This window comes from Cryptotermes secundus, unplaced genomic scaffold (assembly GCF_002891405.2).
Source record: "Cryptotermes secundus unplaced genomic scaffold, Csec_1.0 scaffold42, whole genome shotgun sequence".
In the NCBI taxonomy this organism is placed as follows: domain Eukaryota; kingdom Metazoa; phylum Arthropoda; class Insecta; order Blattodea; family Kalotermitidae; genus Cryptotermes; species Cryptotermes secundus.
Window position 1 is genome coordinate 593,510 of NW_019720161.1, and position 26,067 is coordinate 619,576.

At 44.4% G+C, this 26,067-nt stretch overlaps 1 protein-coding gene across 3 annotated transcripts in view; it reads left to right on the forward strand.

The window, feature by feature from the left end:
• Window positions 1-26,067, forward strand: part of LOC111866921 — a 503,991-nt gene that overhangs the window by 281,253 nt on the left and 196,671 nt on the right. For all 3 annotated transcript variants that reach the window (XM_023856294.2, XM_023856311.2, XM_023856303.1), the window contains one exon: window positions 3,242-3,821. In XM_023856294.2, coding sequence (XP_023712062.1) covers window positions 3,242-3,821 — 580 coding nt within the window. The remainder of the gene's footprint in view (window positions 1-3,241; window positions 3,822-26,067) is intronic.

The following is a 26,067-nucleotide window of genomic DNA, read 5'->3' on the forward strand; positions in this document are numbered from 1 at the left end:
AGCCTCTCTACACCTACACTAAGCTATAAAATGTTCCTGTACAATCACGAAAAGTGCAGCTCTGCACACTGCTGCAGGTCCCTATCAGGCTGTACAGTGACAGCAGGAACCTAAGTAGCTTTACAGCCTCTCTACACCTACAGTAAGCTATAAAATGTTCCTGTACAGTCACGAAAAGAGCAGCTCTGCATACTGTTGCAGGTCCCTATCAGGCTGTACGGTGACAGCAGGAACCTAAATAGTTTTACAGCCTCTCTACACCTACACTAAGCTATAAAATGTTCCTGTACAATCACGAAAAGTGCAGCTCTGCACACTGCTGCAGGTCCCTATCAGGCTGTACAGTGACAGCAGGAACCTAAGTAGCTTTACAGCCTCGCTACACCTACGGTAAGCTATAAAACGTTCCTGTACAGTCACGAAAGTGCAGTTCTGCACACTGTTGCAGGTCCCTATCAGGCTGTACGGTGACAGCAGGAACCTAAATAGCTTTACAGCCTCTCTACACCTACACTAAGCTATAAAATGTCCCTGTACAGTCACGCAGATTTTCGCCCCGTGTTTCCCTAGCTGCAGCTGTATTTTCCGAAATGATCTGTTTTAAGTCGTACTGACTTGTCGTTACTGTGCTTGGATACAACTACATTTTAACCCTTTAAAGCCCAGTGGTTACTATACGTACCACCCGCTTAAGCATATTAAAACTCTGTCTCTGGCCAAATAGTGTGTTATTTGTGTGTTCCATATAATTCTCACAATAAACAGCGACTGTTTTCCTGAACAGCATTAATCGGCCGGGCTTTGTAGCGGAGAAACAGAGTGTTTCCTGTGAGGTCCGAACTAAATCTTAATACATTGCTTAGAAGGAAACATATATGTAAACTTTTAAAATAAAGCAACAGCCAGATAGGGTCAAATGTTAGGGTTCGCGTATTTAAGCCTGACTGCTGGCTAGAAGTCAGTTTGCACCCTTAAGGTCCTGCGACCGGCCAACTCTACCAATGTTTTACGTGGTTTTCCTCTGTCCTAGAGCAAATGCTGAATTGGTACCAAAATTCCACGTTGCACTGGATGCCTCACATGCAGCCTCCCAGTGGTAACATCAAAATTTCTCCACAATATAGCCCTCCTAACGTTAGCAAAAATTTTACTATAATGCACCCCGTCCAGCGTCATATATTTTTTTTTTATCCGATTATATGCTCCTATACCAGAAGGAAAAGCGGGCACTGCCTGGGAACCTTCAAAATCGGAGATAAGAGTTTTGTACCACCCCCACTTCTTTTTCTTCTCCCTTGAGTCTTTAAAATCTGGAGAATTCGGTGACCCTCCTTAGATTAGGACCCCTGGTTGTGTTGCAGCGGACAATTGCAGTGAAGTGAAGTGAAGTGAAGTGAAGTGAGGTGAGGTAGAGCCAAGTGAGAGCTCGCTGCAAGCAAGATAGAAACTCCTCAGGTTCTGTAAAATGAAACTTCCTTATCATGTTATGAACCATGTAGGATTTGAAGAATTCTGTCTTCTGGGATATAATGATGTGTAGTATGTTGAAAGTCAACCGACGTTTCGGAGGAACTTGTCACCTTCATTTTCAGGGTAAGCAAGCAAGTAACCAGCTTGAAGCAGGTATCAGAGCTCAGCCTGTTACCCTTCAGGTTATTAACCACCAGTTAAGAGCGTGTACCATATGACCAATATAAGAGCGACATGTTCCGTAAAGGTGGAACCCTCCCTCGGTGTCTGATAACGCAGTTCGTCCCTCCATGCGAGATGGAATTTGCATACGCACTGACAGGCCAGGTTAACATGCTGATGTAAGTCAGGATCACATGGTCAGTAGCTGCGGTGCGAGGAGGTGGTGGTGTGCGCACTGATATAATGCATGCCATTCAAGATACACTACTCGCTGAATGGACTGTTTTCCGTTGTCGCCTGTTGTTAAACCAAGGGGAGACGAGAACAAGTACAGGGGAGGGCACACCAAGGAAACTGGCAACCGCAACGCAACCGCAATTTCCGAGAAGTGTTATCAGCCTGAGTTGAACACATGTTATTGAATGGAGCAGCGCAAATTGAGGAAATGGCTGTGCAATTTCCTCAATTTGCGCTGCTCCATTCAGTAACATGTGTTCACCTCAGGCTGATAACAGTTCTCGGAAATTGCGGTTGCGTTGCGGTTGCCTGTTTCCTTGGTGTGCCCTCGCCCTAACTGGCTGTGCTGCGATTTTTTACTACTACTACTACTACTACTACTACTACTACTACTACTACTACTACTGCGTGTTGGTATTCGATCTGTAGAACACAACCCAAAGATGTAATTTCTTCCCTCCAAAGCCATTGATGATGGTGATTGAATTAAATTCTTTATTTATTTATGTGTTGAGCTCAACAGCCAGTGACAGTACTTCACTTATATTAATTAAAATTCAGCCATGTAGCAGCTACGATCCTTTTATCTGTCCTATTTTTTTTCTTATTTTAAAACCATTTTCTGAAAGATCAATTATAAAAAGCGATCTTTAAGGGACGAATTTTAAGCATGCAGTTACAAATAAGCCACTATAAAAAGGAAGTCAACAGATACAGAGAACATTCGATTATGTGTATGGCCAGATTTCATAACTGTAGGACGTAATTTTTCGTAGAAAAGATGCATCTAGGTTTGATGAAGTTAGCGTTGCAAGGATATGGCGTATGATTCACCTTTCACGCAGATCCCCACCACTCGCTCTGTACTTCCCCTTCATGCGCATTTCAGTGGCCAGTGCCGCGAAGTCTGCCAGTGTGTAAACGTCGCAAGATGTTGCCGGACAGGGTGGCAGGGGAAACAGGAAGGCATGTAACCAGGAAAGACAACTTCTATAACATAACAGGTTAGTTTGACTCTCTGAATAAAAGAGGCACACAGGAAATATATTAGGCCTCCGCTACAAAGCTCAACCGGTTAATACTATTTAGGGAAACAGTCGCTGTTTATTGTGAGAACCATACGGAACACACAAATAATATAGAGATTCAGTCCGTACCTTACAGGAAAGACATTACGTCTCCGCTACAGAGCAATGCTGTTTAGGGAAACAGTCGCTGTTTACTGTGAGAACCATACGGAACACACAAATACACTGTGTGGGCAGAACGCGGACTTTTAGTACGTCAAAGTAGGTGTACATATGGTAACCACTATTTTGTTTGGTTGAAGTAGCCCACCAGACTTTTAATAGCTGAACTGTTTGTGTTTCAGAGCGGAGATGTGGTAGCCCCACGAGGCTGGCCCTTGTCGCTGGGAAACAGCGGGGTGATCCTTCACCTGGGCGAGTTGGACCCCACTCTGCTGAGAAACCGCGACTCATACATTTGCGTGCGGGGCGGCAGAGGCATCGACGTCGAGCTCGCCCTCTTCTGGAAGTGGGAGGCAGTCTTGAGCAGTCGAACACTCGCTGTAACGTCGCCAAACTCTGTTATAGAGACGCCCGTCGCGTTGGAGATGGCTGCCGCTGACGACGGTAATGATTTGCCCGGCCTCCTTCAGAGCCTGTTGGTGTCTGTCGAGAGGGCCATCGAGCGAGTGCCTCTCGACGCCTTGGCGTTCCCGTGTCCTCGGTGTCGCGACGAGGATGTGCTCCCAGAGGACACAGGTGTGGTGTGCGCTTGTCAGTGTGTGTGCCAGCAACAGAATCAAGTGGAGAAGAAGGACACTTCCATACAGACCAGTCCCATGTTCGAATTTGTGGGTTCGATACCGCACATTGACAGTGATGAGGAGACTGACGCTACTAGCGAACCTGATGGAAGAATAAGGAACTATGACATGACGTCAAGAGGTGAGTACCTGCTCGGGGTTTCCCCGATCCATAAACGTTATTTATACAGATGTAGTTACCACAAAGTCCATGTGGAGGGGAGGGCTAGCAGGGCCATTTTTCCTTAGTCCCTGGCCCAGAGGGGTGCCTAGATATACTCTCATATAGTATAAGAAGAGTTATAAAACGTGGAGTAGGGATAGCGACGGGCTACGGGATGTACAGCAGAGGTTCGATTCCCGGAAGGAGCAAGAACTTTTTCTGTAACCCACAGCGTCAGTGAGTCCTACATATTGGGTACCGGGGGTGAAGCGGCAGGGACGTGAAGCTGAGCACTCAGTGCCGAGGTCAAGAATGGTGAAGCTATACGCGTCCTCCCTCATATGTGTTCAAGGCGTGATGCTTAATTAATTAAGCCCATGGACAACTTTACCTTATAATAAGTAGGCATAAATGTGGGAATTATGTTTAATTGACTTGTTCTATTGTTCTTAGCCTTGTCTCCATATTCGCATTGATTATGTAATTTGGAATTAAAAAAATACGTCTGCATTGTTGTCCGTCAGTTGTATTGTTGCGTTTCGAGCTGATTAGTCAGGGATAAATTCTAATAACATTAAGTCACGTGTTTATGTATAATAGTATTATATGAGGTGGGGCCCCACATTTGTGACTGGCCCTGGCTGTTCTACACACATCTCAGACCATGGTTGCCGTTACAACCGTTGCCGTCCTTTACCCCCAAGAATATTCCTGGTACTCATTTCTGTTAGAGGCTGAGTCGACCCCAGGGCCATAGTGCGGCTGGAAGAATTGGGTCAGTTGAAAAAAAAAAATCAATGACCTCATCGGGATTTGAACCCGCAACCTTCCGGCTTGTAGCATATTGCCTCAACCAACTACGCAACCGCGTGCCCCTGAGCTATGTAAAATGAACATAAAATTAAAAAAGTGTAAAGGTGCTACACTATCTCTGAATTGTTTACAATTTAATATTATGTTAAAAGCTAAAGATTTCCCCGTGCCGTTCACCACGAAGACATATAGCGGACTGGAGTTATAGCTCCACCATTCTTGATCTCGGCACTAGATGAATGTGAGTGGTCAGCTTCACGCCCCGTCTTGGGAAGAAATGATCTTCTGTACTTACTTACTTACTTACTTACTCATGGACCTGTGCGCTTCTTGAGGAGCCGCCAATTCTGCAGCTACTCAATTTCTGAGCATTTTGAGGAACCCGAAGGTTCATTACCCTGTTCACAAGAACTGTCCTCGGCTCCCTGTCTTGAGCCAGATCAATCGAATCCATACCATCCCATCCAATCCTATTCTTTTAAGATCCATTCAATGGTCTGTAAAAAACTAAAAATAAACTCCGTGGCTTTTTAGTCCGCAAGCGAACTATACCGACCGGGCGACCGCCGCCTGTCGGCGATGTTAGTGCCAACTTTTACGGATAGAGGGTGTCATGTGGTCAGCGCAACGGATCCTCGGTTTTCCAGACCGGAGCCGCTACTTTTATGTTCAAGTAGCTCAGAAATATCCTCATGGGGGTGAGTGAACCCCGTTCCAGACCCACTACTTCTAAGAAAATCTGGTAGCGCCGGGAATCGAACCCGGGACCTCTGGGGCTATAATCAGGAACTCTGACCACTAGACCACAAAGGCGGCCTATGATGTTCTGTAGCTAAAGAGAATTCTTCCAGCCAAATTTGACATTGCAAATTAATTTTGTTCTCAAGGAGTCAAGCCCCACTGTGGTAGCGCGCCCCTCAGGTTGGAAACTACTGTTTAAGGTAAAGTATTATCTTACTTTATAGCGATCACTGGCATTAGTTATACCGGCCATGTAACAAGATATCCGAAGTATACATCATATGAAATACTGCAGTCCCACGAACCGATCCATGACTTGTCTCGTATTCAGGAAGTTTGAAAAGGTCACTCAACTCTATTAACGTGTCCATGGTCACCTTGTTCTTACATTGCGTCTTTTTCCCCTGTGCCCAGACCATTAAACAGAAGAATAACTGCTGCTGTACTGTCTGCTGGCTTCTTTATATGGATATATGTTTCCTGCATAAGTGGGAATTTGTCTCCGAGTTGAGCTCGGTAAGGAAATGAGCTACTTTGAGCATATCACGATCCTGTTGCAGTTTTGCGAAACGGTAAATTCTCAGTTACTGATGATGTGTAACAAAGAGAGGCCTACATTCGATCTCTCACTTTATGTTTGTGGTTTACTGTGTGGTTTATTAACACTTTGAATCCCGGTGATTGCTGTATGTAACATTTGCTGTAACATAGAACTCTGGATTCTGCCCACAGAGCGTATTTATGTGTTTATGGTATGATTCTCGCATTGAAAATCCATTTTTTCCTCCCTAAACAGCATGGCATAGACTGAGGGTGTTAGAGAACAGGGTGTTGAGGAGAATATCTGGACTGAAGAGAGATGAAGTGACAGGAGGTCGGGGAAAACTGCATAATGAGGAGCTTCATAACTTGTACTCTTCTCCAAGTGTTATTAAAATGATAAAGTCAAGGAGGATGATGTGGGCAGGACATGTAGCACGAATGGGGGAGAAGAGAAATGCACATAGGATATTGGTGGGAAAGCCAGAAGGAAAGAGACCACTGGTAAGACCAAGACGTAGTTGGGTTGACCATATTAAAATGGATCTCAGAGAGATAGGATGGGATGATATGGATTGGATTGATCTGGCTAAGGATAGGGACCAGTGGAGGGCTCTTGCGGACACGGCAATGAAGCTTCGGGTCACATTGGCAGCTCCATAAGTTAGTAACTAAACAGCAAAACATTCGTTGCGGAGGCGTAATGTGTTATTGTTAAGGCTTCCTGGGCCATCAGACAGTAAAATTGGGCCATGGGTTCCGCAGTGCTCGGAAGTAAGAATCACTGTTCTGGCGAGGGCCATCACACAGTAAAATTGGGTCATGGGTTCCGCAGTGCTCGGAAGTAAGATTCACTGTGCTGGCGAGGGCCAGCAACAATTTAGCAGTCAGTCTTTAAAGTCAACTACACGACTCCTAGAATCACGACACAGCAAACCATGGGGTTCAGATCTGTGCTGGCTAGGACTAGAAGCGGTTTACCCAACCGACCAGTCATTCTCTAAAGGGTCAAATGTTGCGGTGAATGGTAGGATGATCAGTGGTTGGTGTGGGTATAACCGGCCGCGGCTATTTCATTGTACTTGCCAGCATTCGCCTGGACATACTAAGGTAAACTTCAGGGTAATTGGTGTCCCGACCGAGACTCGAACCGGGCACCGCTCGGAGATAAGTCAGAGACGTTACCTCCTCATCCAGCTTGCTGGTTGATAGCACGTAGTTGGAGCGATACATAGGTACCAACGTTTGGAAGAACCTGCTATTTCTGTCTCAGTGTTCATCTGACTTCCGAGTAGTGAACAAGTGCGGAGTGCTCTGCTGACTACAGAATAGTAAACAAGTATTGAGAACGTGTATACTGTTTGAAAGCAGTAGTGATCACCTCGCTGGGACGACTGGTTAAATGCTCCAATGCGAAACAGACTTGAATAACAGTATGTATTACCATCATCCTAATCTACAGGGGCAAACAAACACATCCATAAACACACAGTACCCAACGAACACCCAATATACCTCAAATGTACCGGGTCAATCAAACATTCTCTACCCTCAAAACATACAGGGTCACCCTAATATACACTATTCACCCATCATCCAACCTCAACCCAACATGAACGTAAATACCTACATTCCGAATCACCCAAATCCATACACAAGACACTACAACCAGGACCAGCAATTATCGCAGATACCACCCAGACACACCACCCCAACAGCGACTACCCCCATGCAACCACTCCAAACGGACACCAACAATTATGATCTACTTGATTATTCAATGTCCAGCGAGGAAGAAGACATGCAGAACAGGGGTGCCCCAACAGATAAACATCCCTGGCAGTATGTTGACAACAAAAGGAAAAGACGCAAAAGACACAACGAAATAAATGTGACCACCGAAGAGACCAGCACATCCAACAGATACCAACCGCTAGAAAAATCCAGTGATAATAAAGAAGACGACCCAGAACCAACCGTAGAAAGACACCAACAACCACAAGAACACAAACCCCCTCCCATCTACATATATGGAGTCACAAACTTCAAAGCCATGACTGAATCTCTCTCAAAAATTGTAGCTGATGAACAATATTACACCAGAACAACCACCGAAAATACAGTTAAAATCAACTTAAAAACCGTTGAAGCATACAGAAAATTAGTCCATCATTTAAGGGAGGAAGGAATAGTCTTCCATACCTATCAACTGAAAGAAGACAGGGCCTACCGTGTAGTAATTAGAGGTCTTCATCCAACCACACAAGCAGAAGAGATCAAGGAAGAACTTAGCGCCAAAGGACATCAGATCAGAAATATAGTCAATATTAAACACAGGATAACCAAAAACCCGCTACCTCTATTCTACGCTGACCTAGAACCACATAACAATAATAAAGACATATACAACATTGAATTCCTATGCCACACAAGGATAATAGTGGAACCACCTAGAAAAAGAAACGACATAATCCAATGCATGAGATGTCAGAGATATGGTCACTCAAGAACGTATTGCACAAAACCATATAATTGTGTCAGATGTGGTCGTGCACATGACTCAAGGACCTGTAAAAAACCAAGAAGCATCCCAGCCACTTGCGCCTTATGCAATGGTGACCATCCTGCAAATTTCAAAGGCTGCTCAGTATATCAGGATCTAAGAAATCTAAAGACTAACAACAATAGAAATTCTTCGCTCATCAGACAACAGAACCAGCAACGGCAAGATCAACATCAATTCGGACTAATATCCACAACCACTACACCGCTGAACCCACAACAAAGCAGAAAGCCCACATATGCTCAAATTGCGCGCAACAATACAAACACATCAGCAGAGAACAACGAAACCGAAATACTAACAACTACATTGACGAGTTTTCTTAATCAATTCAAAGAAATGTTTAACCAGTTGATAAATCAGAATAGCATGATCCTGAACATGCTTACCACTGTCATCAGTAAAATCGTCCATTGACGTATAAGACGCTAATAATAGCCGCCTGGAACTCTAACGGACTATCGAACCACACCCATGAAATAAAAATTTTTCTAAACATGAATAAAGTTGACATCCTTTTAATATCCGAAAGCCATGCTACTAACAGAACGGTAATCAAAATACCAAATTATACGGTATACTACGCGAATCATCCTGACGGAAGAGGTCATGGCGGATCGGCAATAATAATTAAAAATTCTCTCAGACACCACGAATTAAATCCGTATATAACTGACAAGATACAGAGTGCAAAAGTTAAAATACAAACCACTATCTGGACACTCACCATTGCTGCGATATACAGTCCTCCTAAACACAAGATTACAACACAAGAGTATCAACAATACTTTAACACACTAGGATCCCACTTCATAGCGGCAGGCGACTGGAACGCCAAACACACCACTTGGGGCTCCAGGCTTACAACACATAAAGGTAACATGTTACTACGAGCAATTCAACAGAACAACTTGGATTATCTCTCCACCGGTGAACCGACATACTGGCCTGCTGACAGGAATAGAATACCTGACCTTCTTGACTTTGCAATCACCAAGAAAATACCAAGTACTCACTGTGACATAAAATCGAGCTTTGATCTTAGCTCTGACCACAGCCCTATTATCATAACGGTAAGCACTGAAATACTGACCAAGGAAACTGTCCCCCACCTATGCACCAAAAAAACAAACTGGGAAAAATACCAAGAATACATAAACCAACGTATCAAACCCAATACACGATTAAAGGAACATGACGAAATCGAAAAAGCAGTTCACGACTTTACAGTACTTCTCCAAAAGGCTGCTTGGAACGCAACACCCCCACACTGTCAAAAAACAATAGAAAATAATTTACCACTACGCATCAAAGAAATGGTCCTGGAAAAACGGAGAGCACGCAGAATATGGCAAACCACAAGAAATCCCAACGACAAAAGGTATCTCAACAGACTTACCCACAAACTCCATGCTACTATCCAAGACTTCAACAACGAAACTTTCGAATACTACATCACAAATCTGGAACCTAACGACCACTCATTATGGAGAGCTACCAAGAAACTCAAAAGACCCACAACTCCGATAGCTCCGCTAAGGCGAGAAGATGGGACGTGGGCCAGATCCAATTCCGAAAAAGCACAAATATATGCTGAACATCTTGTCAGAACTTTCACCCCTCTAAATAACCAAGAGGATGAAGAAATAAATTCCTATCTTGATTCCCCGTGTCAACTGTCACCACCAATTCGAACTATTACACCAAACGAAGTCATCACTCAGATTAAAATCACGAATTCACACAAGACCCCAGGACATGACCTAATAGTAGGGGAAACGCTCAAGCATCTACCAAGAAAAGCGATAGTTTTCCTAACCACCTTATACAACAGAATGCTGCATCTATCCTACTTTCCTGAACAATGGAAGTTTGCTCAAATCATTATGATTGCAAAACCTGGTAAACCTCCTACGGAAGCAACTTCTTACAGACCCATCAGCCTACTGCCAGTGCTCTCCAAGATATTTGAACGATTACTTCAAAACAGGATTCTAGAGCTATCTAATCCTGATAACCTCATACCAATCCACCAGTTCGGATTCAGAGAAGGACATTCAACTATACAACAATGTCACAGAATAGTTCACGCAATAAGAGATGGACTAGAAAACAAAAAAGTATGTGCAGCGGTATTCCTGGACATACAGCAGGCATTCGACAAAGTCTGGCACCAAGGACTCTTATATAAAATAAAAAAGATTATGCCTAGTCAACTGTTCCTGCTACTAAAGTCCTACCTGTCGAACAGATACTTCGACATCAAGACAACGAAAGTTGAAACTAACTACTATCCCATAAAAGCCGGAGTACCCCAAGGCAGTGTCTTGGGTCCGCTCTTGTACCTTCTGTATACAGCTGACATACCTACCGCCAATGAGACCACCATGGCCACATTCGCTGACGACACTGCGATCTTGGCGCTGGACCAGAATCCCATAGCTGCTTCCAAAAAGCTTCAGAACCATCTCAACATCCTACAACATTGGCTCAACAAATGGAAAATCAAAATCAACAATGACAAATGTGTCCATATAAACTTCACAACTAGATCCACAGAAAGCCCACAACCGATGTTAAACGGTGAATTTATCCCTCGGAAAAATGAAGTCAAGTACCTGGGTCTACACCTTGATCAGAAGCTAACGTGGAAAGCGCACATAAAGGCAAAAAAACTACAGCTCAACATTAAAACAAATAAAATGAACTGGCTTATTGGCAAAAAATCCAAACTGTCTCTAGATAACAAACTAATCATATACAAAGTCATACTAAAACCCATATGGACATATGGTATAGAATTATGGGGATGCGCGAAACCAACCAACATCAAAATACTCCAGAACTATCAATCAAAAATTTTAAGAATAATGACAAATGCACCATGGTACGTCTCCAACCAGACCCTACATGAGGACTTAAAAATACCATACATCAAGGAAGTAATACACTCTCAGGCCGCAAAATATAGAAACAGGAACACGAACCACAAAAATAAACTGATCAACCAGCTCATTAGTGATCAAACTGTACCTAGAAGGCTCAAGAGACAGTGGCCCGAAGACTTAGTTAAGTAACATAAGGTGAACCGGCACTGGCCGGCAACACCTACAGTGTCAATTGACTTATCACATTTACTAAATACTCGTAATATGTTGAGTAGATTGTAAATATACAGGAAATTAAAAAAAAATTCTGTCTCAGTACCACACGAGTAGATGCCAGCATGTCCTTATATTCAGGACTACTTTGCATTGTGCATTCTTTGTGTTACAATCCGATTAGTTTTGTGTGTGAGCTAAGTACTCCTCTGCCAATTTTGACACCCCTGCGCCCACCCAGTTTCATATCAAATGACTGCCGTGAGCTCTTCCCCGGGGACATGGGCCGGAGCGTGAAGTTGACCACTCACCTCCAAGTGGATCCATACATTCACTTCCCCATACACCTGAATTAATTAGTTAAGTATACGGACAGCTTTATCTTGCCTTCATAATCGGGAGTTGTTTGGTTCACATATCAACCCTTACGTCAGCCATCTTTATCGAGTCTTATCGTGTTTTTCCTCAGCCCCTCCAGGAAACTGATTAGGATGATTAGTTTATAATTGGGAAATTATGTTGAAGGAAGCGGTCCTGATATTACTTGAGTTACTCTCCCGGTATTTGGCTGGAGCGACTGAGAACACCAAGAAAGATAATCATCTTCCGGGATGAGATTTGAACCCGTGACCAGCGGAGTAGTGAATGATAATAACTTTAGCATGTTGTCGTGTGAGTATTGAAGTGTTCTGTGCACTTTACAGATTCCCCAAACACTTCCAGAGCTTCAAGTGCGTTGTTCTGAGTCACATTTAACCTGCAGTTGATTCCCTAACCTCACACTCAACTTCCCGAAAAGTGGGGTTTATTTAAACTGCAGTTGATTCCCTAACCTCACACTCAACTTCCCGAAAAATGGGGTTATGGACTTAGTACACTTATGTACTCAGGTTACGGCATTTGTCTGTAAGAGGAACATAAACTATGCACGAATTTTGTGGTACATTTACATAATCTGTTACGGGCGATATAATCTGTATCCAAGTTTGTGCTTTTAAATTTAAAAGTATAAGTGTCATTAAATTATACAGCGGTACAATTTCTCATTCATGTGGTCGTTGTAGTCCCGCCGCTAGGGAACCTAAAGAGGAACTAACTGCAGGTCCAGAATTTAAGTGACCGGTCTGCTTATCTTGCCGAAGATCCTGGCGCTGCGAAAATTTCTATTTACCTTTTGCAAGTTTAGAGAGGCAGTCCACGCAAAACTAACATCCCACGTGTGAGGAAGAAGGGGTTGGACCACCAGAACTAACTAAGAACTGAAGAAATTATATAAGACCTTTGATCCGGTAAGATATTGTAGCACGTAGAGAGCCGTTACTAGGTTACGGCATAGTAAACAGCTTATCAGCGTAGCAGTGATTGCGCACGCAGCAGGCGGGAAGCGGTGTTGCGACTCGGTCCGGCACCAGGTGCTCAGTGATGCCGCGTCACCCACATCAACAGGGAAACGGTGTTTTCTATTGCGTCCGCTCCGAGGCTATATGACTGTACCAACCAATTTGAGGTCAGTTGGTGGAGTGGAGTTGGTTGAAGAGTGGCTGAGACAGGCGACAGCCAGCAAGGACGTGAAGCCGTGAACACAGAATTTGAGAGGTCTCCGGCGTTGACAGCGCTCCGTGAGGCACGTGCTTTATAATGAAAGTTATAGTGAGGTGACCGCTGTAAAACGTTATCTGATAGTCAAATTGATAACGCGATAATGCAGCAGTATTGCAACGATCAATCAATGAGCCAGTCTGGCACGAGTGATGACAACAGATATCTACAACAGCAACCGTTCCTGAGGCAACCGACCCAACCATCCCAACAGACAAAAAAGAAGTAAACAATACTATCATAGGATGTCATCAACTAGTGAAGATTCAGGTTTCAAACGAAAACACATGGCATAAGCCATGGATAAGCCCTCTCCACGTCAAGTAGAATACTGCTGCAAATTAGCTTATAGAATCAAATGTAATCCTGATTGCTAATATTATCTTTAAAAAAGGATGACTTAGTACGTGCTGTAGTGAGCTGCAGAGCGTGTGAATTAGCGATAGCGCTATAGTTACCTGTAGTTACGTTCTGTAAGTGTTCAGTAAACTCAGTTACCAACCGAAACCCCGTCTGTATGCAGTCCATAAAATCATGACAATATTAAATCTGTGCAAAGACATTGGACGTACTTTCTCATATAAAGGAAGTGCCATTATTTTCCTCAAGATACCACCCATGCAGTTTTGTTTAGGTAGAGGATCTCCACAAGTTACTGAAATTTAATCAAGATCGTAATATCCATTTTCAATAAAATCAGTTTTGTTTCGTATTTCTTGGGAATGGCCCATATTTTTGGAACCGGAATATTCATATTCGTCAATTACCCACATATGAAAGGTAAACTTGTTATTTTTTTCAATAGGTCTTAGAGCCCATTCAGGGCCCAGGCCTCTTATTTAGTTCCGTAATCATTTCTCATAAGACTGTAGGACTCCTTGGATGAGTGATCAGCCCGTCGCAAGGCCTCTGCCTCAACACAGACATAGAATAAACGCATACACACATCAAACATCCATGCCTTAGTGGGATTCGAACCCATGATTCCAGCGTCCGAGCGAGGGAAATAGTTCATGCCTTAGACCGCGCGGCTACTGGGACCAAACTTTTTAGTATCGAATGTAAATAAAACCTGTCTAACCCTTAAAGCGCTAGCGAGACAGACGTACAGTCAGACAGAAAAATGGCTTTCCAAAAACTACTTTTCTTGTCCGTAATTCCTGAAAACTGCGTAAATTCTTTAAAGTCTAGAAATCAGTGTTCGTTTCCTAATGCACTCCATATGTGGGACAGTAATAGGAAAACCAAGTTTGAAATGTTTTGGGGGGGGGATGTGGTCTGAATTGATCAGCAAGGGACATTGAAAGTAAGCCGAAAGTTATAAGAAAATTTGGAGGCCTCAAATTTAGATAGCTGGAAGATGTAGAGAATGATTTGCGACAGGCGAAACTGAAGAGGTGGAGGCTAAAGTCAAATGATAGTGAAGAACTGCCATCTGCTGTAAAAGTGGTCAAGGTTCTAGGAGAACCGTAGAGCCAGGAACTGAGTAACAGTTCACGCAATTTCGAAATGTCATCGGGCAGTGCAAGTTACAGAGCAGCTTCATTTTGTGCGGGTTAGGAACATGGTCTGTCGCGTTAAGGGAAGGAGAGAAATTGATCACGGTTCAGATGATAACAGAGACGAAGCAGATTTCCTCCGACTGTCCTTCCACTGCCCTGAACCACGCAGTGTTGCGTTCTGTGTCCGGAAGGGGCGGACAGTGCGTGAGATGGACCCATCGCTGTTAATAGGAATTGCTGTAACTGAAGATCTGAGGCTGCTTAATTGCGGACGGGGGCATGAGATGTGAGGATATCACGCCAGAGTGCGGGGCTGAGGTGATACGTTCCCCATCAGGTGATTCTGCTCACCTGTGCTGGGCTAAGTCGGGCTCCACATAGATCTAGTGGCGTGTCAATATTACATATACTAAACGTGTATAGAAACATCTATACGTGTACATAGCCTTCATGAAATATTGGAGCAATCGAATCCCGAGGGATGAAGTGGGAATAGCATGCAAGCAGCATGAGGGGAAATAAATTTACACGTAATATTATTGTGAATACTCGAAAGAGAAGTTTTCATGAGCGGAAATGCTTCTGATTTGTATCCATGAGGTACATGTTTCGAATCTAATCCGAAATACTGGTAGTCGTGACCGAGGTTTTTCGTGGATTTCTTCAGTCTTACCATGTAAATTCCCGGTGAAGTACCTTAAATTATTCTGCGACTCATTCCTTCTCCATCTTTTCCAGTCAACCAGTCATTCTACGCCATATAGTCGGAGTTAGCAACGTCGCCAAACAGACAAACAGAAGAGAGCACTCTGGAGACGCAGGAATGCATAGGAATGATAGTGTTAAAATGGAGATCAGTGTTTTTGAGGTTTTGCGCCATGTAATAAAGGTAAAGTATCCCTGTAAAAAGCCGTGGAGACCCATAGGGTTGTGAGACGTCGAGGCTCCCACATTTTCTATAAAATCTGCTCACAGATGGCGGTGAGGTTGTCAGCCTTACGCTCCGACCACCCTTTACCCCAGGAAGATTCCTGGTACTCATTTCTGTTAGAGGCTGAGTCCACCCCAGGGACATAGTGCGGCTGGAAGGATTAGGTCAGTTGAAAAATCCATGACCTGGTAGCATAGTGCCTCAACTAACTACGCTGCCGCCTTCCTCGTTACGCCATATAGTCTGGTAGAAAGTCATCAACATTTTCGAGGAATATCTTACCTCCATCTTCCGCAACCAGATCCGAAAAATTTTTGTCAGTGATCATTCGGGCAAATGATTAAAGACAGTAATACCGCAGCAGGAACCGAACTCAGTACTCCATACCAAAGAAACAAAAAAACCGGTACCTATAAATCCAAACAGTTATGTCCGTTGTAACATTATGCATTCACATAAGTGGACCTTATATGGGAAGGCCTTTGTGGATGGTTTTGAAGGGCAAGTAAGCCTTTCGAAGGAGTAAAAAGATTCCTTCGCAAACCTGTTACCTAGGTCAGTTGTCTCCGGCCCTGCGATGGCAAGGTCGTGATGCCTCCCGGGCCTCGCGTTATTTAATTACATACACATCTCTGAGACGCCGTTCCGCAGTAATCGACTTACATAATAATGAGGCAGGGACATGTTGAGGCGCCTGGCCCAATAACCGACCACCCGTTATTGTATCTGCCTCCAGAAGCCGCTGTCCCAGGGCATTGTCCATCATTTCGCTATGGCGAAGGGAATTGATCCCAGATACTCCGATAGCCCGTGAACTGAGCTGATACAAGTAGCACTGGAAGTAGTAATTGGAGCAGACGTAATATTTGCAGTCGATTCCCAATGAAGTCGTTACATTTTTCAATTAACCTTATCCTTCCAGCCGCACCATGGCACTGGGGTCGACTCAGCCTCTAACAGAAATGAGTACCAGGAATCTTCCTGGGGTAAAGGGTGGTCGCAGCGTAAGGCTGACAACCTCACCGCCATCTATGAGCCGATTGTCTAGGAAATGTGGGAGCCTCGACGTCTGACAACCCCTGTGGGCCTCCACGCCCTGTTGCAGGGATAGCTTTCCCTTGTTACTATCAGTGGTTTTGGTTCCTCTGTCTGTTGTTTCCCATTTCACTATGGCGAAAGGTATCGAACCTCCGTAGCCCATAGTCTTGTCACTATACCGAGTTAGCTGATACCAGTAGTAGTAGTAGTAGTAGTAGTAGTAGTAGTAGTAGTAGTAGTAGTAGTAGTAGTAGCAGCAGTAATACTAACAGGAGTGGCAACAATACTAGGAGGACAGTAATTATAGCAGGAGTTGGAGAAACGCCAACAGGAGTGGCAACAGTGGTAGGACGACTGACAGTAATTATAGCAGGAGTGGGAGAAATACTAACAGGAGTGGCAACAATACTAGGACAACTGGTAGTAAGTATAGCGGGAGTGGCAGAGGTACTGCAGTAGCAGGTCTGGCAGGATTGGTAGTTCTAGTAGTAGCGGTAAGCAGTTTTCTTTTTTCCAGTAGGACTGGCAGTAGGAGCAGTAGAGGTGTTGGTAACGACAGGAACGGCAAAAACAAGAGAACGATGTTTGTGCTCAAATGGATTCAGGCCGACCCTCTCACGGAACAGACACTGCAGCAAAAGTGCAGCAGTAATTTCGCATAGCGTTGCATTTCCACACACGAACCGGCCGCTGGGCTGCCCTGACATTGAACACGCAAACATGGGAAGGCTCAACACGCCACACGCTAACAGTGCAGATCGGTAAAATCTCATTACTGGTATTTTCTGCTGTTTATACAGCTCTCGTGAACTTACCATTTAACCACCAACAGTAAACAAATGCTGATTAACATGAAGGTACATTTATTGGACAATATGCGGTCATACACACAATTTATCCGATTGTTTCGAACCATCGTGTTCCTGAGCTGTGAAGAGGCGTATGGCCCCTCCGTCTGGCGTCACTTTGTCATCTTTCTCTTCCCACGCTCTTTCACCACTCTTTGCTGCCTCTTTCGCGCGTACTAGTAATTATCTCAGGTTGTGTTTATTTTATAAGGAGGTGAGGTCTGTTGTTTTCGGTAGAGCTGAGGGTCTCTTTTTCTCAGAGCTTTTAGCGGGCCTCAACTCCGATAAGACAGGAAATAAACTCAAAGCTACACACGCACATATCAAGTTGTTTAACTGGTTTATTATTAAACATTTATGCCCTTTTTTTCCCCCTTGGCACTACAGCCGCAGTGGGCCTAGGCCTACCTCCATGAACTTCTCTGTTCACTTGGGGTTTTCTAGATCTTTACACATTCGGTAGGACTCCTTGGGCGGGTGATCAGCTCGTCGCAAGGCCTCTACCTGTACACAAACACAGAGAAACGCACACACACAAACTAAATATCCATGCCCTGAGTGGGATTCGAACCCACGATTTCGGTTTCCAAGCGAGCGAGGACAGTACATGCCTTAGACCGCTCGGCTACCGTGACCGGCTATGCCCTTTCTTACTCAATCTAATTATTCCTGCAACTTGCTTCTTTGAAGCACAACACTTTTTGCTTGTAGCCTTATTATTTATAACTTACAACTTGGCTACTAATGCTTATAAGTACTGACAATAAATTTTCAGCTGACTAACACAAGTTTTGCTTCTGTATTCAAAGAGAGCCGGTGTGTGACTTCCCTCCAAACCGTGAGGTCCTTGGCCTATCAGCTTCTTGGCTCTGTCACACCCATAAATTCTAGTGATTGGACGTTTTTGAAATTATGGAGTTCACTATATTTCCCTGATTTCCAATCAGCTCACTGTGACTTTGGATTTTAGCCCTTAAAGACTTAACGTAACTTTCGACAGGCCCTTGATGGATGCTACGCTTGGCTTCAGTCTCTGGTCGTCCTCCTTAAGAATTACGAGTTGCCGAAGCTGTCAAGTTTCGAATTCTCAAAGACTGCCGCAGTTACACTAAAATTCTCAGAAATATCCACAGGGGTTCTTCCTGTTTTACTGCAAGTTTGAGAATAAGCTAATTCTTACACGCAAGAATAGGCCTATGTCTCACTGACTTTTTCATTACATCCCACTGTGAAACAATTAAATTTTTAACTAATAAACTTAATTAAATTTAATGAGTGGATGGCAGTGGTGCGGTTACAGAATACTATCTTCTGGGGCGTGACACCTTATGTTCTGGTAGTTTACCGACGTTTCGGAGGAACATCGCTTCAATCTTGATGGTCGAATACTAAACTAAGAAATAAACTAGTAGATGCAGGCTGAAAACTTAGTTTCCACCCTGAAGATGGAGGTGACAGGAGAAAGCCAGATATTTCACATAAGTACGGCGTTACAACCCTGAAGACCGTGCTGTTCGTTGTCATCACCGTGAGAACCTCAAATCGAATTTAATTTTTTAAATTTTAATTATTTCTACCTAGACTGCACAATAATAATAGGTACATATGCTGTTATTGCACAAAGCCCGCTGTGTAGTGCGGGGCGCCATGAAGGCTGCCATGTGCAACGGTAATGCTGACATGGGAGGAGACCTCAACCGAAAACTTTGCATGTTGAGTTACATCATTACGTTTGGTCGGCGTTAGTTCACACTGGTGATTATTAACGCTTACTGCAGTATAGGAAATGCTCAGAATAGGCGCGCAAAATCTGACCGGGTCACCCAAGTCACGTGTACCGTCGCTTGCTCACTGTAATAGCAGGACATGTTATGCTTCGCACATATACAGAATGCTCTGTCTCATTCCTAGGTTATATCTTTCTCTCTTTCTCACAGTAACGGTCTTTTCCCGCTCAGATTTTGTGCACTGACTGTTCATCGCCTACGGCTAGACAGAAACATGTTTTAGATATAAATATTACATCATTTGATTCCGAAAATACAATCCACGTCTTATCAATGTCAAAACTAAATTTGTTACTGCGAAAATAGGAAGTAATTGAATATTAACGCCCATCTCATGTTGTCAGATACTTCAGCATGCATATTGGGCACACAGTACCTCCACAGGTTATAACTCGCAGTGCGGGTTGTGTTATAACACGTGACCGAATGACATGTAGAGTAAAATGTGTTGCAACCTTGGGCCAGAGGACCATTTTGTACTAAGCACGCAATTGTGGAATACATTAACCTCATACGTGTCATGTGACCTACTGCACTGCGGAACAGATGCACGGAGATTATAATTTTCAGCGGCGTTACTACAGAACTGTAGTACGTATTCATCCCGCAATACACAACTGCATGAACTGGTAGCCTAACTCTATGGTGTCTTATTTCTGGATTAAAATTATTTTGTACTTTCTCCCTCTTCCATCTTTATTCAGACCACTGCGTTTTCGGAAACTGTCCCTAAGTTCTTCAGCTGAACAGAATAGAAAAATGAATATTCTTTATTGGGCCCGTCTGAGATTGATTTTGTGGCACGCTGTAGCATAATTGGTTGAGGCATTATGCTACAAGTTCGTTACCCGATGAGGTCATTGGGACTTAATGTCGACTCAGCCTCTAATAGAAATGAGTACCAGGAATCTTCCTTAGGGGTAAAGGGCGGCCGGCGCGTAAGGCTGGCAACATTATCGCTATCTGTGAGCCAATTGTCTAGAAAATGTGGGAGCCTCGACGTCTCACAACCCTAAGAGCCTCCAAAGCCTGTTACAGAGAAAGCTTTACCTTTATGATTGATGTTGGCGTGTGTTATTGTATTACGTTTTACGTCGAATATTCGTTTAAGGAAGAGGCCAGTACGAGGACTTCTTTCCCAAATTTACAGAAGCAGAGCTGAAGAACATGGGCCCCTAGCCAGGAGAAGACGTGTCAATTAAAATAAGAAACAGCTATGCAAACATGTTGAACCCAGCAAGTTGTCTGTTTGCTTATCGTGTCTGTTCATTGATCGCAAAGCTTGGCACTTCGCATGGTCCTCTCCGATCCATCTTCATAGCAGGTCAGGAGCATTTCTCACTTCTCGGTCATCGCCTTCGTAAACCTGTCTCATATTAGCGGCGCTGAGGTGCTGACAGTTGTGACTGGGAAGGCTCATCTCCTGGCGGAAGCCTGTTCGTTGCCTGCCTCATGCTGGTTTCTTGCGTGGTTGATTTTTCGATCCTGATATACTCTTCCGAAACGTCAGTTGATTTTTTACCAGACTACACGGCGTTATATCCCAGAAGATAGAACTCTTCTCTCAACCGGACAGTTGTGTGGATGAGCGTACTCAAGATGGAGGAAGAGAAAGTAAGGAACAGTAGAAGGAGAAAAGAAAATGAAAAATTGAAATATTAGATTAAGGAGGAAAGGATAGAAGTAGGAAGAGAAAATGAAGTAAAAAAAAAAAAGAAGACAGAAAAAATAGAAAATGACGATGAAAATTACATGAAGCAGTTTCAAAAAGAGTACTAGGAAGAAGGGAAAAGTATAAAGAAGAGGTAGTAGAAAAGAAGGGCAAAGGAGGTAAAAAGGATATTGTGTAGGAAAGGAAGAATAAGAGTTGTAGGAGGAGGGAAAGGAGAAGATGAAGAAGAGACAGAAGGAAAGGAAGGTGATAAAACAAAGAGAACAAACAGCAGTGAAAGATAATGGAGAAGATAGAAGAGAAAAACTGTAATATGGAAAAGGAGAATAAAGAGAACAACAATAATGTATGTGGGGGGGGGGGCTCCTTTTTGTTGCCCTTGGGTTAAAATCGTGATGTGAAACAGAGAAACATTTTGCCTGATTGGGCGGTTTTCCCCCCATTCCGTTATGCTATATGTACCTGAATACGACCCAATCAGAACGCTTGTAGTATGAGTTTGAATTTTTTCCCCCCGAGTTCAGAGATTCCTCGAGCTTCTGCGAGATGAATACACATGAAATACGAGCTACTTGATTGTTCAGCTTACCCCGTAACCCTGAAGTTGGAGGTAATAAGAGCTGCCGAAGTGTCTGTGAACTTCTACCAGACTACACGACGTTACACTATGATCTACTTAGGAAGAAATGATTTGTATACGCCTTGCCTGTTTGCAAGGTTACGTACCCGCACTTCCCGTTTACTCACCTTCGAGCATGCGCAGTGTATATGTTCTCGTAATAGTACTAATTCTACAGCCTACATCGAATAAACAGAGTATGTTTTGTTTGCTTTCAGTGTAACTGTTTCACGGTGTTCATATTTGAATTGGTCCAACTTCAGAACACGGAAATAAAGCAGGTGGATGACGATGCTACATAGTTTATCAGCCCGTAGAGACACCAGGGGGAACGCTGTAAATTCCGATGGGAGTGAGATATAATGACTGCTTTTTGGTTTGAATGTACACATATACGTAATTAGGCAGCTTTAAACAACGTTGCGCAGAGACCGGTCTAAGGCTCGGTACTGTGTGATATTCTGAACGTAACGTGGAACTGAAGGCTCAGATTCCAGTGCAGAAACTGTTTAGAATTTCTCATGCCTGAATCTCCGTTGTCCTTGACGTCGTAAAACAAGTTCTAGTGCCTGTTTTACTCGTTTAAATTGATAGAATAAAGCTTGACCTTCACTTCTTGAAACGAAGTTCTGGTTCTTTACGTCTCTTGTTTCAGTCGCCATGCCATCAAAGTTTAATCATTGTGGCTTGTCGTATGGCGCGTGATCGGTGTTTCCCCATTAATGCAACTTTTGGAGGCAGAATCAAGAGTCAGAATTTTACCAGCTGAGTAACCTATCTATACTCATCCACACATCATCAGCTAACCCCGACCAGGCAGGTCAGGTTGACTTGGACGGTTGCAGAAGGAAAGGCACCGTGCCATAGCTCAGGCGGTTAGTCGCCGGCTTCCAATTGCGGCGGCCCGGGTTCGATCCCAGGTCAGGTCATGTGGGACTTGTGGTAGACAAAGAGGCACTGGGGCAGAATTTTTCCTGGTACTTCGGTTTCCCCTGCCAAATCTCATTCCACTGACTACTCCATACTCTATCATCCGGGGCCAGTAAAACTCCGTGGCCTGTAGTTCGCAAGCGAACTATACCGGCCGAGCGATCGCCGCTTGTCGGCGAAGTTTTTTTTTATTCGCTTAGTGGGGGGGGGGGGGGGGGGGTCAACTGTGGTCGCCCGGGCGGGCGGGGACAGTGTNAGTCCAACTGGGTCCACTCGGCACGGCGGTCACTGATTGTAGCTTGCCCCGGGTGATTATGATGATGGAGAATTTGGTGGAATGAAGATTTGCAGGGGAAACCGAAGTACTCGGAGAAAACCCGCCCAAGCGCCACTTTGTCCACCACAAATCCCACTTGACCAGACCCGGGATCGAACCCGGGCCGCCGCGGTGGGAAGCCAGCGACTAACCACCTGTCGGCGAAGTTAGTACCAGTTTCGCGGATAGAGGATGTCGCGTGGTCAGCGCAACGACTTCCCACGGCCGTTAATTTCGGTTTTCTAGACCGGAGCCGCTATTTCCTTGAAATAGCTCCTCAATTATCCTCATGAGGCTGAGTGGACCCCGTTCCAGACCGACTACTCAGAAAATCTGGTAGCGCCGGGAATCGAACCCGGACGTGTGGATCTAGCCAGGCGGTCTCCGGGACTATCACAGGAGGCCAAACAGTGGCCGGCGTACCAGGTGGACCGAGTCTCATCCTGCCCGGTTCTTTTCTGATGTAGGAAGGGTATTCATTGGATTTTTATAACATTTGAGAACATAAAATTCGATATCCAGAAAATGGAATGAATGGTGCGTAATGGAGTCACGGTAACTGAAGGAAGCAAAGACGCAGATAACACGCCCTGAACGGTAAACATTGTGCGGAAGCGCTGGAAAGCGAAATTCAATAAGGCAGATCATTTAACTCGGCTGTATGCTAAGCCGTACACGGTTTATCTAGAAGCTTACTCTAGTACCGCGGCCTGTTTATGCGCAAGAATGGTGTAAGTTCTCACTGTTTCCCCCGGCGCCTGACAAAAATGCGCGTCCCGTGTGTACGGCTATAGTCCGGTTATTCTACGTCCAGCTGTACAAGGTGGGGAAAGAAGGGGTGGTTATGTTGAAGTTCTGGCAACAGTGATGCAGGAGTGGGGCTATTGTAATACTCATCGTGAAAACGTTTGCCGCATGCCAAGTGGGATTTTTTTTTTTGTGTGATCTCATGATGCTGTAAGTAATTATAGCGTCAGATATTTGGGGGATCTGACTTTTAGACGGGGTATGGATTGGATTTAATAACCGCCAGTCTCCGCACTTTACATTTCACTGCTGCAAACACTAGTATCCTCAAGCTGTTACAACCTCCACTATCCGTTTCGTGACAACGGATTTTAACACAGGAACTCTAACAGTCTCGGGGCACGCGGTAGCATAGTTGGTTGCTACAAGCCGGAAGGTCGCGGGATCGAATCCCGATGAGGTGAATTTTTCAATTGACCTAATCCAGCCGCACTATGACCCTGGGGTCGACTCAGCCTCTAACAGAAATGAGTACCAGGAATATCCTTACGGGTAAAGGGCGGCCGGCCCGTAAGGCTGACAACCTCACCGCCATCTATGAATCGATTGTCTAAGAGAAAATGTAGCAGCTTCGACGTCTCACAACCCTATGGGCCTCCAAGGCCTGTTACAGGGATGTCTGTACCTTTTTATATTAACATTTCTGTCGGCAACGTTCGTGACTTGTATCTGAGGGGTACTTGTTTCGAATCTCGCTCGGCCGGGACACTGGTATCTTGACATGATTTTCATGGTTTTTCTCAATCTGTCCAGCAAAATTCTGGTACGCCACGGCCGCTTCCTTCCATGTCCTTGACAATTCATCATTCATTAATGATCTTGTCATCCCACGCTATGTAATCGCGACGCCGAGATCGTCGTTAAATAACCATCCGAACATTAATTATTTTCCTTACGTTATTATTTATACCCAGTTTACTTAAACACTAATGAACTGCGTGTAGACTGCAGGTTTGTGGTCCCCTTGGGCCCTGACCTCTCATTTTCAGTTTCATTGTCATTTTACAGACGGTAGGACTCCTTCGACGAGTGATCAGCCCGTCGCAAGGCCTCTACCTAAATACAGGACAACACAACACAGAATAAACACATACCAAACATGCCTTGTGTGGGATTCGAACCCACGATCCCGGCTGCTGAGCGAGCGAAGACAGTACAGTATGCGCCAATGTATACAGCACTGCAATGAAAAGATACCATTGCCTATTCATGTGAAGGCCCCTTGCACGACAGAACCTTCTCAAATCCCGAAGAAATGGTCCGATCACCATCTTCCTGTAGCGTTCTTGGGAGGCGGTAAGAGCATTGCCTTCCTCATCCTCAATGAAGTAGAGGCCTAATATACCGTGAGCTGAGACGGCACACCATATCGTCACACGTGTACTGTGTGGCGGTTTCTGGGTGATAACATCTGGCCGCCCAAAGCCAAGGAAGCGACTTGTCTGGCGACCACTTACGTATGAGCGGAAACAATACTCAACTATGAATACTTTTTCCTCCGTCGAAAGACCCATTTCCAACAACTGCACAACACAACTTCCTTTTCACCACTGGGAACACGTGCGGCTGGAGCTATGCCCGTCGACAAGCGCACATGCGCTTTCGAGATGCGCGAGTTTCAGTACTGAAATTTTGGCGAATGCTGTACATGCCTCAGACCGCTCGGCTACCGTGACCGGCAGGTTTGTGGTACTTGTATAACTGAAGAACAAATTTGTGTCGTTTCATGGCAGATTTTTGTTACCGTTTCATGCTTGTATTTGCATTGGTTTAAGGATAATTTGTATCACCATTTGCTTAACATCCGGTTATGCTAATTCCCAATTAGGTGTTGGCCTGGAAACAGCCATTCTGTGCCACGCTGCCGTTCATTAAGGCTCATTATTCCCTTAGGAGTGGCTGAAAGTTGGTCCTTAACAAGCCGTAGAATAGTTACGGTATAAATGTTTCGATGACAGTTCTCGCTTTAAGGAGTAGCTGCACCCCTGGAGAGAGGCTGTAAACTGAAACTTGGTAACTCGAATCGCAGTTTCTCATAGACGCAATGTTATAAGTTGGAGAGGGAGAGCGTCAGGTTCTCGAGCGACCAAAAAGCATAGAAATAACGAATTTTATTTCAATTCCTAGAGCGTTTTCTTGGTAGCACCAAGTTCAGACAATTCGGGAACTCAAGAGGAAGGCGAAGTCAGCTGTTGAAGCCGCTACCAAGCAACGGCTAATGCAGACTGAGAAGACTTTATGCGTGCTGTAGTTACAATTATCTTTGGAGTGTGTAACTCAAGGAAACTGCCTCAGTTAATTGTAGTTACGATATGTAAGAGTCAAATTAGATTACCAATCCAAACCTCGTCTCTGGTCACAGTCACGTGACAGTATTTAACATACGTTTTCCTTTCCTGCCACGCGTCTTGTGTCACA